This window comes from Erithacus rubecula (assembly GCF_903797595.1).
Source record: "Erithacus rubecula genome assembly, chromosome: 10".
Taxonomy (NCBI): domain Eukaryota; kingdom Metazoa; phylum Chordata; class Aves; order Passeriformes; family Muscicapidae; genus Erithacus; species Erithacus rubecula.
Genome location: NC_136662.1, coordinates 18,510,582 through 18,524,850, shown reverse-complemented (window position 1 = coordinate 18,524,850; position 14,269 = coordinate 18,510,582). Strand labels below are relative to the sequence as shown.

At 40.3% G+C, this 14,269-nt stretch overlaps 1 protein-coding gene across 4 annotated transcripts in view; it reads left to right on the top strand.

The window, feature by feature from the left end:
* GPBP1L1 (GC-rich promoter binding protein 1 like 1) overlaps positions 1-14,269 on the top strand; it is a 31,684-nt gene that overhangs the window by 16,118 nt on the left and 1,297 nt on the right. For all 4 annotated transcript variants that reach the window (XM_079314421.1, XM_079314422.1, XM_079314423.1 and 1 more), the window contains exons 4-10: positions 214-343; positions 708-991; positions 3,669-3,741; positions 4,862-5,055; positions 8,797-8,937; positions 12,408-12,566; positions 13,310-13,434. In XM_079314421.1, the coding sequence (XP_079170547.1) occupies positions 214-343; positions 708-991; positions 3,669-3,741; positions 4,862-5,055; positions 8,797-8,937; positions 12,408-12,566; positions 13,310-13,434 (1,106 nt within the window). The remainder of the gene's footprint in view (positions 1-213; positions 344-707; positions 992-3,668; positions 3,742-4,861; positions 5,056-8,796; positions 8,938-12,407; positions 12,567-13,309; positions 13,435-14,269) is intronic.

Genomic DNA, 14,269 nt, shown 5'->3' with positions numbered 1-14,269 from the left:
TGGGAGACAGGTGGATTTGTGAGCCACTCTGATCAGATCCAGGCTTGTTGACGTTGCTGGCTAATCAATGCAGTTACTGATGCTGTATTGAAAACTTATACAGGAACGTGGGTGTGGGTGGTTTTTTCAATTAGGCAAATGTCACTGCTGGTCTGACAGGCTTCTGGAGAGTCCAGATGAGTGCTTTATTACATGACTTTTTACTTTCTTCAGTCCCCTGCAGCCACCTTTGAGAAACATGGAGAGCATCTTCCACGGGGAGAGGGCCGCTTTGGCGTGAGCCGCAGGAGACACAACTCTTCCGATGGATTTTTCAATAATGGGCCCCTCCGAACTGCAGGAGGTGAGTAAGAAGGATAAGAATGCAGCCTGAGAGCAAAATTTGGAAATATTCTCCAGAATGAAGAATTCAGCAGATTAGAAAAATTTTCCCAAACTGTTACCATTTCAAAACATCCAATGAGGAAGTTGGACTACTCTCTTTTCCTGTGCAATGAATGTGCTTAGGCCTTAAGAGGTTTTCATAGTAGCTGTGTGCGCATTGTGTAGCTTGATTTGTTTTCTCATATAATCACACAGTACTTAGTAAGTTCAGATCAGCAGTTACTTCATGACTACTGGCTGAACAACAAGAAAAACAGCCTGATATTTCCAGTATTCTGCATACTGTGTTGATTTTTTTCATTTGCGTATCTCCTTTTATTTAGACTGCTGGCATCAGCCGTCCCTTCTCCGCCATGATTCTGTAGATTCTGGTGTTTCTAAAGGAGCTCATGTTGGGCTTTCTGGCAGTCAGCCTGGCTGGCATGGTCCCTCACGGGGCCATGATGGTGTGAACCAGCGTGGAGGAGGAGGAACTGGAGTTCATCGCCACTGGAATGGCAACTTCCATTCTCGGAAAAGTTCCGCCTTTCAAGAAAAGCTGCCTGTTGAATCCAGGGAAGAGAAAAAGGAAGATAAAGAGCATTTGCAGTTTGAGGAGGAGGACTTTGTAAGTGTGTAGCTTCTCACTAGAAGTGGAAGGTGTGAGAAATGGCTTTTCAGATCTCATTTATATTAGCATTGATAGGTGGTGAGTTGCATTCCATTCTATGTTTGAGACACAAAAAAATTTAACAAAATTATTCTGGCACTGATAGGATGCTAATTGGTACCCAGAGCCTTCGGGACTTGAAGATGTGTTGGATTATGGGGTTTGGCACATGTGTTTTGCCAAATGAAGAACTGAAGGCATTGTAACATTCAAGCCAGGTCTTCAGCAAAACCCGTAAGGTGATAGAGGAAGAGTAGTTGTATGGACTTTGTGGCTTTGCTTGCAAAGCCTTTTTTTTTTGCCCTTAGAAATACATCTGTTCAGCTTATCTTCAGTCTGCCTGCTTCAGTCTTCCTGTCTCCTTCACTCTGATACGTGTTGGTGTTAGTGATAACCTTCCCAGGCTTGTTCATGACATGCTCAGACCTTTGCAACCATCTGCCTTGAATCTTCTGCCTTGAACAGTATTATCAGAGTTGTTTTCTTCTCTCTCTGTTAATCTGCAGATCAGAGTTTCTTGAGCCATTTCTTCCATCAACATCTCCAGTTGACCAACTTTGTTCTTTTTCAGCATTTTGGTTCACGTAGTATGATAGTCTCTTACATCCTGGTTCTATTTTTACTGGAATATCTTTAGTTTTTGAACTTTATCAAGCAGTACTTGGACTTACAGCTTTCATCCTTAGCCTTCCTTAATGTTAATTCTTTGAAAGATGTGCACCTTTTCTGCTTTCTCTTTTCTATTTAATTCTTTTTCTCCTGACCCCTGAAGAGTGTTATATCATCAGACCATGTGTTTTTCTTTCTGCATCTATTTCTCACTGTCTCTAGCCTCTTTTTCACCAGTGTAATGAGGAGAATATCCTCTGTAAGGTTTTGGTAACTCTGTCCCTTCCCCTAATGCAATTCCTCTGTCTTCATCTTCAGTGCTAAAGCCTTTGCTGCCTCCTGTAATGAGAGGTTCTGATGATACTGTGCACACTTACATGTATCATGAGATTTTTGCTGTCTTATTCAGCATTTGTCTCTGGAAGGCTGCTCACAGCTGAAATTGTTGTGGCAGTTTGATGGCTTCTGCTCAGGAATTTACAAGTCAGAGTGAAATACATGAATACCCACAGCTGCTTCAGGCCAAAATCCAGAATGTATACTTAAATTGCCACAGGAGGCAGTTTGATTTAAGCTGTTGGGGTTTTTTCAGTGTAGGGCCTGGGAGGTAATTGCATTCTCTTGTTCAGCTGCTACTGCTTGGAGCAGGAGCCTGTATCACAGGGTGGTTAACAGCTGGAGAGCAGGGATAAAGCTTGTGTGTGGATTTCTACTACCTGATTTCTCAAGAATACTGTAATTCAGGCTATGAGCCTGTTTTTTGACTATCAGAAGTCTGTCAAAATCTAGAAATATTGCAATGATTGCAGCTGTGCAATCTCTTGTTGTCTATCTTGGTCTAAATCTTTCTTCCACATACTTCATTCTCCAGTGCCTTGATGGGTGGCTTCCCCAGCTACATGGCTGTTTCTTCTCTAATTACTTCCTTCATTTTTGAGATGATAATACCACATGCTGGCTAGCAGCAAACATTGTTTAGTAACTGCTGTACTGTCTTTGCCATAGTGTTCAAACTGCTGTATGCTGTGGTTGAGTGTGTAACTGTTGGGCCTGTGTGGCTGACAACACTTTTTCTGAAAGGTCTCTGCTAAGCAGACATCTAGTTTAAGTGTGAGCACCCGTGCTGTAAAACTGACCTGTAGCTAAAAGTTGAAGCACTTAAACAGAGGAGTTTCTGGAGACTGAGGCAGGAATTTATGCTATGGTATGACATTTTTTCCTTACTCTTATAGAACAGAAATACCTATTTCAGATGCTCAGTATTAGAGAGTTATGCTGTCACCATAGTAACTGACATATGAGGAATTTATTAAAAAGAGGGGAAAGGTGGCTGTATTTTGAACTGAGGTTTTTTGGGACAGAGAAAGAGGAATAGCTAAACACTTGTCATTGAATGTTTAGATTTTCTTCACTCTGCTTTTGAGCTTGGATATGTCTGTAGTTGCTCCATCAAGCTGAATTCTGAAACTGAATCCCATTTAAGTGTGCAGAGAGCACTGGGTCTGCGTGCACTCTTGTCCTAAAAAGTGGACTGAAGTTTGATACAAGTTTGAATGTAGATTTTCTTTGTCAGTAAATATATTCCTTTACATTATGAATCTAGTATTGCTTTGGGGTGTTTTTTTTAAATTGGCTTATGCATAATTGTTGTATTAAAATAGCTATGAAATGAGGATAGATTCTTCATATACTGATTAAGTGGATTCTGGTTTTTTTGAGCTGCTTTCAAATACCTAATTTTTTAATACATGTCCTGGTTGGTAAAATCTACTTAATTATAGTAGAAGACTAGAGGAGTTATCCTGATCCCTCTTGTAGTTCCACTGGAAATACACCAGAAACCAGAGAGAGGGCAAACTCGATTTTTAGATGTCTTATGGCAAAGTATTCTCTTCCACTTCAGGTGCTGTTCAGAGAAATCTACCCATTCTCTGAGCTCTCGGGGAAAAAAAAATGTTTATACTGATTTTTTTGTTGTTGTTATATGTAATGTAACAATATATTAATTTACATTGTCTTTTTACAGCCATCTTTGAATCCAGAAGGTGGAAGACAAAACAACCAGAACAAACCTTTAGGGACACCTTCTGGAGTATGGGGTAGGTGAAGGTCACTGTACACAATGCTGATGATGGAGCAGAAATTTTTAACTGGTGTTTAAATGCTGGATTTTTCACTCAAAAATATTTCAAAGATCTAAGTGAAGCAGACAGTTTGCTGTTTTCTGTCCTTTGTTCTTTTCCTCCCACAGTCTTCCCTAATCTCTTGGCCTTTTTGTGTATCTGAAACTGTGCTTGTCATAAAAAAAACCAGCCAGTGGCAGTAATGTCACTGTTCTGTGTTCCCTTCCTGTCATGCTGCAGTTACAGTTTCACACAGACATCACTTGAAGGGCAGAGCAGATTGGAGTGAACTAGACATTAGTTCCTGATTGGGATCTCCATAGTGGAAATACAGCAAAGCTGTCATAGTTCTGTGGTTTGAGTTCAGTTGCTTTTTTATAAACTCAGAACAGCCTTGCTTTTGATCCTGAGGTACTCTGAGAATCAATGCCTTAAAAAAAAAAGTGAAAGGTACCAGTTCTAGCAGTTAAACCCAAATTTGTTAATATCTAGTTGGGTTAGATACTGTAAATAATACAAATGCAAAAGAAAAACACTTTTTGCAATACTGTTGGGTTATATTCTTTTTGTATGTTTGTCACATAGTTGTTGTTCTGCTCTAAACCTAATGACAACATTTATAGGGCTTTTATCTGTTTATACTATTGATATTTTTTAAATTGTTATGCTCCTGGAAATGTGCTTATTTGGCCTAAGAAACATTGACTGTGCTTGTTTGTAAAACCAACATGTCTTTTGAGGTGTAAGTTATGTAAATATATTTGCTATGTTAGTGAGCTAACAAAGCTGATCCATGTTGCTCAAAAAATGCTTATACCTGTTCTGATTTCTGTAGAATGGTGCAAGGCTGTTAACTGATGTCACTGTAGGTTTTTCCTTTCAACATCAGGGGGGCTGTTGTATTTAAATTAGAAAAGATTGTATTTAGATATCCACATCCGGTATCTTCTCTCAGAGCTGAAATGAAAGACCAGCTGATGGTCTCAGAATCAGATGTGCAGTGTCTAAGATGGAGAGGGAGGAACTGGAGCAGGGTACTGAAGCTATTCTGAAACTGAACATTTGTATTTCAGAATCTCTTTTTTTGTTTTTACAGAAAACCCCCCTAGTGCCAAGCAACCTACCAAGATGCTGGTCATCAAAAAGGTTTCAAAAGAGGATCCTTCCGCCGCCTTCTCAGCTGCATTCACATCACCTGTTTCTCACCTGGCAAATGGCAACAAAGCCACCACCATTGTCCCAAGTGTCTACAAAAATCTGGTTCCTAAACCTGCAGCTCCTCCTTCCAAGGTACAGGGGGTTCCAACTAAATCAGTGAACTGCAGATCAAAGGAATCAACCCCCCCCAACAAGTGGCAGGAGTTGGAATCCAGTAGTTCCTGGGCAGTGGCTTTTACAGTAGATTTCTATTTACTACTAAAGTTGTTGTTCTCTGTTAAAATGCCTTCTGGGTTTGTCCATAGGGAGAACTCTGACTACACTGTGGTCTATTTGAGTGGGTGTGTCCTCATGCATTAGACAAAATCCTTATCTTAATAAGACAAAATGAGCACTACTAGGGAGGTGGAATGTGTGCTGCTATGTGCTTGAACTGTTCACATGACTACCTTGAAAAATCTTTATTGGGTTACAATACTTTGATGTGTCCAGAACAATTGAGGCTAAGATCAGATTAGATTGTAACATCCTGTAATTCAGGTGTAATTTAGTTGAGCCTTAAAAACAATCTGGAAAAGCCATGGGGTTTGTGCTACAGTTTTTACTGAAGGAAATACAGTAGTGCTAAAAAAAAACAGGGTTTATTCTTTCCTTAGTTCTAGGCTTAATCTTGCTCATTTTTCCAGAGAACCGACATGTATAGATGCCTTGGAAATTTTGAAGTATTGCTAGTGAAAGTATTTTAAAAGCTAAAAAAAAAAAAGTTATTCAAGTTATTCTTTAAAGAGATGTCCAAATACTTTGAATTCTAAAATGTATTAATTACTAATGCAGGCTGTGACATTCCAACAAAATCTCTCCTATGATTACAATAGATAATTCTTACACCCTTCAAAGATAAAAGCAAAATAAGAGACTCACCGCTTCATTTTATAAGAAAAGAAGTTTAGAGCTTCTTTCCCTTTTGTAAATTTTTGTTAATTCAAGTTAAATTCTGCCAGCTACAGAAGAAATTGTACTGGTTAAAATGATTCTCAAATAGTCTTGTCTGTACAATTGTCAGCTGATCTACTTCTTTGTAAGATGGGATAAATTGGCTTATTAAAAAGGTTATTTATAAGGAGTTTTTCAATCCATGTATGTTCTTGTTTAGAATAGGTAAACAAATTTCAGTTTCTAATGAATGGAAGGCCTCCTGTGGCTTTTATTTTTGCTTTTACAGCTTTATTGATACATTTGTGGATATAGTCTGACCTGGATTTAGTCTGGATGTTTTGTGTGTTCTTTGAAACAAAAGGCCAGAGGTACAGTTTCTGATCAGACAGTTAGATTGTCTCTGGCTTCAAAGTAAACAGAATTTTAGTGAGCCACAATGCATATAGCTTATCTGTGTTACTGGCTGTTGTATGCAAAGATCATTTCTGAGGTCTGAAAGTTAATGCTGTAACCAATGTAGAGATTGAGAGATGAAAATGCACTTCTGAAAGTTATGGGAATATGTGTTGTTACTGCTGGTCATGATATACCCATTGCTTGACCATGTAGAATTCAAACATAAAAATCTGCTTGCTTAATGTAGCAGCTTCAGAAGCAGCTACAACAAGTGCAACAGTAATTGCACAGCAAATTATTCCTTGCAGTTTGCTGAGCAATTAGTGTTGCATTTGTTGTGGCTGCTTCTGAAGCCCATGGACAGAAGTTTTTCTTTAATTCAGTCAAGGAGAGCTGCTCTTGAAGCTTTTCCTAACCATGTTCTGAAATTAGACTATGTAGGTTTTGATTCTTCAGATAAAAAGAATACATTATTCAGTGCTCACAGTTGGAATAAAACTGACTATGATCTGAAGGTTCAGCATCCATCAAAAATAGTGGTAGGGGTTTTTTGGTTTTACTTCACTGAATCCAATAGGCCTGGTTTACACCTGGATTTATACCTGAAATATTGCAGTATTGATAACAAAGGAAATGTTCTTCTAGTTGAAAAGCTATTAATTTTTTATATGTAGCCCAAGAGATCAGTCACATTAAGCAGACTGTAAATATGTACTTAGTGATTTAGCTGCTAATTTCGGAGTGTTTATGCACTGAGTGGTGCTGTGATTATTGGGACAGTGTGATATTCCTCGGTGGTAGGGATTGCAGTGGGAAGACTTATCTGCTGATGTCATCAACAGTGCTTTTATTAATGAATGGTGACCATTAGCAAAACCTAAAGGTGGGGTATCAGCATATCCTTAGCCAGGAAATCTGTGTGCATTGATGCCTTTTTAAAGTCACAGCCTTAAAGCAGCTGTGGTAGGATGCATTAGCCTGAAGACTTGTAGAAAGTTATCCAGGAATTGCAGTGCATAGAGTAGTAGAGGAGTCAAAACATTCCTTTCCACAAAGTCAGCAGTATTGGAAAGCTGTCACAGGAAAACTGAATGAAAAATGCTTTTGTTAAGTTGTACCAAATAGTTCAGAAAGGAAGAGAGCTGGTGGCAGTGTATTCTTTCTGGCTAATGAAGATAGCTAATAGCTCACAGTCAAGCAATCCATGAAGGTCACACTCAAACCACCCGGGGAAAGCAATAGGGGTCTGTCTTTGGATCTGTGTGAGCTGTGAGCTGCCTCTTTGTGGAAGCCTGGAGAACAGCCCTAGGCAGCTGAGAGCTGGGAATGGAGAGGTGCAGCCCTGGAGAGAAACTTGTCAGAGTCATACTGCACCTTAATTTTACTACAGGCAATAAATATTGTGCAGGTCAGGATATTTCTGAGCATTGAAGGGGATGTTTTTAATGCATGCTGTGGATGCTGTAGAATCTGTTTGATAGTGTGGGATGCTCATTTTTAAGTTACAATGGAAGAGGAAACTGATGGCCTTCCCATGCAATGTAGTTTTTTAAAAATTCATAGAAGAACTCAGTAGACAGTGACAACATACTGAAACCGTGCCTCTGTTCTCATTGCTGGCAGATTGCAAGATCTGTTGCATCTCTATTTACTGAATCCATTTGTGCATTAGTTATTTGACTAGTGACTTGAAGCTGGCTTCAGAAGTCCAGTGGGTCAAAGAAATCTGTAAGTTTTAGTGTTCAGACAGTATCTTGCTTGTGCTACTTGGTAGAAGTTTCTTCTTAGGATTGTTTTTGTAGATTCTCACTTCACAGTGTTTGTCCCTGACTGATAAGAGAGCTTCAAGAACAACATTCCAAGTAATAAAAACTTGTTTTGAAGTCTTTGCTCTTCAGCCAAATGGCCAGTGTATCAAAGGGATACTGCAGAGAGTGTCTAGGCCAAAACAGCAAGTGATCCTGCACTGTAATAAACTGGCTGCTTTTGCTTCTTTTTCTTGTTCTTATTGCTAAATTGGTGCAGTGATGGACATTTTCAGAGCCCTAGGAAATAAATAATTTTTATTCTTATTCTAATCAAAACTGTTGCATGATCTTCTTCCTCACATAAAGAAACTTTCTGTCAAGTGATTGGAAGCCTTTCTTTATGGCATGCAGTGTTCCCCTAAGAAATGGCATTTTAGTTGGGATTTTTTTTTATTTCCCATCTGTGGGTAGCTGTAAGATGAATTGGATTACATAGTGGTGATTGCAATTAATGAAGGGCAATGCTGGGTTTTCTCTGTGAGCTGTTAATGGTGTTTCACTGAAGGGTGGTGCCCACAAAGCCAAGTTGTGTGTGATTTGGGGAAAACAGAAGATGCCAGGGGAAAAATGATGGGTGTTGAAATAAACCTGTTGACACTGTTCTTGGAGAGAGAAGAAAAGAAAGTCATACAAGAGCCAACATAATGTTGCTTATTTATTTCAATACTTGCAAGCAACCCCTTCTCACACCTTACCAATTACTGCCTTGTATTTTGTGTTCTCTTCAATACAGCCAAGCCCATGGAAAGCCAACAGAAGTGAACATAAACCAGGCTCGCTGTCCTCCACCCGTGACTCTGCCTTTACCAGTCCAGTGTCTGTAACCAAACCAGCGGTACTGGCAAGTGGCTCAGTCCTCACCTCTCCCAAAGAGGTAAGGGCTGGTCTTAGGGATAGGGTGGGAGCTTTTGTCACTGTCACCTACTAGAGAAACATGATAAGGCCCTCCCTGCATGTGGTACCTGCCTTTGCACCCTTGAGGGATGACTCATTTGTACATCCTTGGCACATTCTGCCACATCAATGATACACTAAAAGAAATAAAAATGGGGTTTATGTGGCTATAAAGCCATCGGTGTTGGTTCAACTGTATTAGAATTTCCTTCCAGAAAAAAAAAGGTACTAATGCTTTAAATGGTGTTGTGTAGCGAGGCATGTGTCAGCTTGGTGTTATGGGAGTGCAGATACCAAGAACTGATGTGAATAGGTAGACAAATTGATTCCCATGATGTTTTTCAGTATAGGAAAGGAAGGGGAAGGAAGGTGATCTGCCTAATTTCCTTTCTCTAGAACAACAGCACAGGCACTCTGAGGGGGTTGAAGGAGTTTAACATGTGTACATATGACTTTTCAGCTACAGTATGTGTTTTTAATTTTGGCATTGGAAGGAGGTAATGTGCTGAGATGGAAACTGACTTGCTCCTAGTTTTGGTCTGAAATACAGAGGGAGCCTTGAAATACAATTCCCTTAATAGTTCAGCAATGACTGTGACAGAGCACAAGAAAAAAAATAACAAAAATAGAACAGACTGGGATAAATTCCTGGCCAATGCAGCTGCTCTTTACAGGTTTAACTTGATGATCTTGGAAGTCTTTTCAACCTTAATGATTTTGTGGTTCGTTAAATGATGATACACAGCATCTGAAATCAGCTTGTTTTAACTGTAGAATTGGGGGATTTTTCTAGCTGTGCACTTGTCTTGTTCTGTAATAGACATTACTTCTAAAATACAGCCTTGTCATCTTTATGATTCTCTGCTTTGCAGACTTGACTTTGCAGCAACCTGTGCTTTTCTGCCTTAGTCACAGCTGAGTGTACAAGCAGTCATTAAAGACAATAGTTAATGAACAGGCACCTGTCACTTTGACAAATAGATCTTACACTCTGTTGCTTTCCCTTACCTTGCTTTTCTCTCTTTTTACACCAAGTTCTTTGTGCTGCTGACAGACTTCCTTTTGTGCAATTCACAGCACAGTATGGACAGTGTAAATATGTAAACTTAAACAGGCTTTTACCTCTGCAGTCTGGAGAGAGGCATTCCCTTGGTATCATACAGGTGTAATGCAAGTCCTTCCTTTACCTGCCCCAAAGAAAGTCTTCTGTGAAACTCCAGTCAGTGAAGAATGTTGGGTACCAACCTGCGAGCTAAACATAAAGGGGTTAAAAATTCCTTCCAACTAAACTGGACACCTCTAATACATTTTTCTTTGAATCTGTTGGAGAATTACAATATGAAAACACAGGTCTGTGGCCAGCAGATAGTACTGCAATCCTGGTTCTCCAGGACTACTACACAGTCTCTGGCTTTTTGTTTCTGAAAGGGGGCTAATGTGCTTCCTGCAAAAATGGTAAAAACAGCATATTTATTCATAAGAGACCACAGTGTGTTGAAAGCTAAAAATGTTCCAACTAGCACTGGCTCCACAAGCCAGTCTAAGACAAGCAAGCTGCAATACAGCCTAAGTTCTTAAAATGAATTCAGGATTACTTTTCTGTTAGAGTAGCCATCCATGTTACATAGACATCAAAACAAATCTAAGGTGATGCATAGTGCTCTCATTCATAAAAACCTAAAAAAAGCAACACCAAAAGACTAAGATGCATTGATATTTCAGTCAAAGGGCTAAGCTTGTTTTAGAGGAGATGCCAGTTTACTATTTTAGTGCTAAAGAAGAATGTTTTGTAAAACATAACCCTTCTACAGAAAGTAATACATAAAACCAGGATTGAGGTGAAATTAATTCCCTTTCAGAGATCTGCTGTTTCTAAACTTTAGCTGTAACTGTCTTACCCTGATGTGTAAAAATTAAGTTTTAGTCCCTCCGTAGTTTATTAGAGATCAAAACAGCCACTAGCAAAGTGTTCAAGTTGAGTATTTCAGATTACCAGAAGACATCTCATTTATATCTCCTTTGTTCATTGTTACCTTCTGTCACTACAGTCAAACTAATAGTTATGTTGAGAGCTTAATTTCACTCTTGTGTCAGCTTTTTATCCTGATAGTTGCAGTCACTCATTAGGTCTGTTACAACTGCTGATTTGTTTCTTACTGTGTTGAGTTAGGCAAAATCTGAAAGGTCTGCCTGAGAAATTACTTCCAGGCTGCACTTATTTCCTTGCAGGCATTATTCCACACCGGTCTTTAACATGCAACAGCCATTAGAAATATAAGCAGCAGTTGCTGCCTTGTTTTTGGTCTAGTTCCCTTGATTTTTGCTCAGAGCACTGAGTGTGATAAAAATTTTTGGCACAGGAGATTCATTTTGAAGAGCCTGAATTTGCAACCTTCCCCCGCAGCTTAAAAAAGTATGTGGGGGAGAAAAACATTACAGACTTCAGGAAATTTTACTGGTTTAATACTGATTAAAAAAAAAAAAAAAATCAAAGCAGGTACACAAAGAAAGAGAGTAGTTTTGCATGCAAGATTCTGCTGTCAATTATCCATAACAATGATTAAATTCCCCATTGTTTTAGAGTAGCCAGACATGAACTCCAGCAGGAGATTAAGATACTGGGAACTTTCCCATAACACGTTCTTAGATTCTTCTTGTGTGCCCAGTCAAAACATGGAACAGATGAAATTGAAAGCTCACCTTGGTTATCAGTGCTCTTATTGCAGGATCACAGCCAGGTGCCGCCAGTGGGGCCTGGTTCACAGACTCCAGATTATTAAGAAATAATAACATTGTGGAGGAGCACAGGAGGTTTCCTTGTGTTCATTCTTTGAGCTGAGCAGATTTCCCACAGGCTCCAGGGCTGCCCGTGTCTGGCTCCACACTGAACCATCTGGGCTGGGTGTACAGAGCCAGCAGCTGGCAGCATTCTCTCCAGGGGAGGATTCCAAGGCTGTGGCTGCCTGTTCCGCACCCGGTTATGGTTAGTTAAGGATGTGACCACTCCCTGAAAGGAGATTACCTCCCCACAGCTTAATTTCAGGGTAGAGTCTGTCAGGATGACTTAAAATACAAATTTGAACTGAGTCTGATCTGCTTAATTTGCTAATTTCTGTAGGGCAGGAATCCTGCATGAAGTTTTTTGCCCTAATACCCTGTTGTAGGCACCAGCTTGCTTGAGAGAGTTACATTACAAAGGAACAAAATAAACATATTCATGGCCGTGTGAATGGACTCCTAGAGGAAGAAAGGGAGTTGATAATAATAGATGGGAGATGTGAATGTGCAACACCCATTAATATTTTGATGGGAATTTGACATTAGGTTGAGGTTTGAGGGGTTAAGAGCCACCCAAAGAACTGATGAGTGTTTGAAAGGTGTAAGCACAGCCACTGAAGAGGCCTCAGGCAGCAGTGCAGTTTGATTTCTGTGTTCTCCCTCCCTGTGCAGAGTCCTTCCAGCACCACCCCTCCCATCGAGATCTGCTCCTCGCGCCTGACAAAGCTGATGCGCCGGACCACTGATAAAAAGAGCGAATTCCTGAAGGCACTGAAGGATGATAGAAATGGGGAGATCACAGAAAACAGGGAATGTGACAAGCTGGATGAGGTAAGATCACTGTCCTTGCTGTGTATATGATGATTATTACTGAAGGAGTTGGGATTAAAAAAGCCCTGAGCAGTGTATGTAATTCAGGTTCTGGAAGAGGAAGGGAATGATTCCCACTGGCCTGGCACATGTGCAGTGGAAATAGTGCACAGCAGTGATGGAGGGAGATATGTAGCACAATGAAATGCAAATGGATAAGTAATAAATTAGGTGGAAGGGTCACAGATGTTGAAGGTAATCTAGATTTTTTGCAAGGATTCTCTGAGGAGAGGAACAGTATAGTATTTTAACATCTGAAGTTGCTTTCCAGCTTTCCTGTCAAATTGCGCAAATCTACATAGAAAAGTAGAATTTTGTGCTTGTGAAAGGTGCAGGAATGTGGCTCAAGCCTCAGTGGCTCAGACCAGACCCCCAAATGCATAGATCTGTGCCTTAATGTGTATGTAAAGTGTGTCCTTAGGAGCATTTAATTCCCATCGTTTTCTTGCTGTCGCTCTGAGCTGCCTGGTGATGGCTTTGCAATGCCAACACTCACTCCCTTGGCACAGTAGCACAGGCCACCAAATGTCCTTTGTCCTGTGTTGTCCTGTCACAGCCAGGTATACATTGCTGCAGCTTCTGTAAAAAACACAGGATCAAGGTGAAAGGCTTGGCTGGACTTTAAAAGGCAGAAGCTTGAACTTGGAACTGTGCTGTTGGCATGGTCTGTGCAAGCACACTTTGATGGTTTTATTTTTCTTTAGATGGAGAGCAACAGCACACCAGAACCAAAGGAAAACTGGGAAGAGAACTGCCATCAGAATGGCCTTTCTCTCCCTTTGCCAGAGGAGGGGGAAAACCTCTCCCATTCGTTGGAAGCAGAACACAGGTGAGTAAATGGCAGAATAAAGTGTCTGGAGTAAAGGAGGGTGAATCCTTGGGCTGTGTGAGGAGAAGGAAATTATCTTGAAGAAAGCTCTCTTCTTGAGAAGCAGCAGTAGCTGTGTGTGTACAGAGAAGGAGGTGTGTGAGTTTTGTGACTAGTGCTGGACTGGGTGGGGTCTTATTGAAAGTAAAACAGGACACCGGTGACAGGTGAGCCAAGGCTTTGCCAAGGTCTGTAATTAAATTCCAGTGCTTCTTTAATGCCACATCCCCATGTGTTAATGCTGCCTAGAGATACTTACCTGCCCACACTGAGAGTCAGCATGAACCAGGGGTGGTTCTGGGTAATTTGCAAGCAGGTGTCCTAAGTGTAATGGTTTGAAGACACACACCACACTTTGTTTGCATTGAGAATATTCCCGTGCTGCTTTACATGCTGTAAAAGTGGAGGAGAGTTAAGAAAATATTTACCTGGTATCTCAGGCTGTATCTCATGTCAGTGAATAAGCAGTGTGAGCATCTGGTGCAAGCAGATAGTAAGGTTTAGGAGATTCTGGACTGTGATACTGGTTTGGTTGCCTCATGTCCTCCATCAGTGTCCTTGAGTTAGAAATTCAAATCCCTGCCTTTCACCAGGCTGGTTATGTACCCATTGTACAGGGCTGCTGATGGTTAAATATTTGTAGAAGACATTGAAAAATGGTGGGTAAACACAAAGGATTGTTGAAGTGATCTGTGATAGAGAAGATTCCCTGGTGAATTTTGAGTGATTTACTACAAAACCTTGTTTTTCATGGACAAAGTGTTCCTTCCTTTGCCATTGTCCCCTTTCTTTAGTT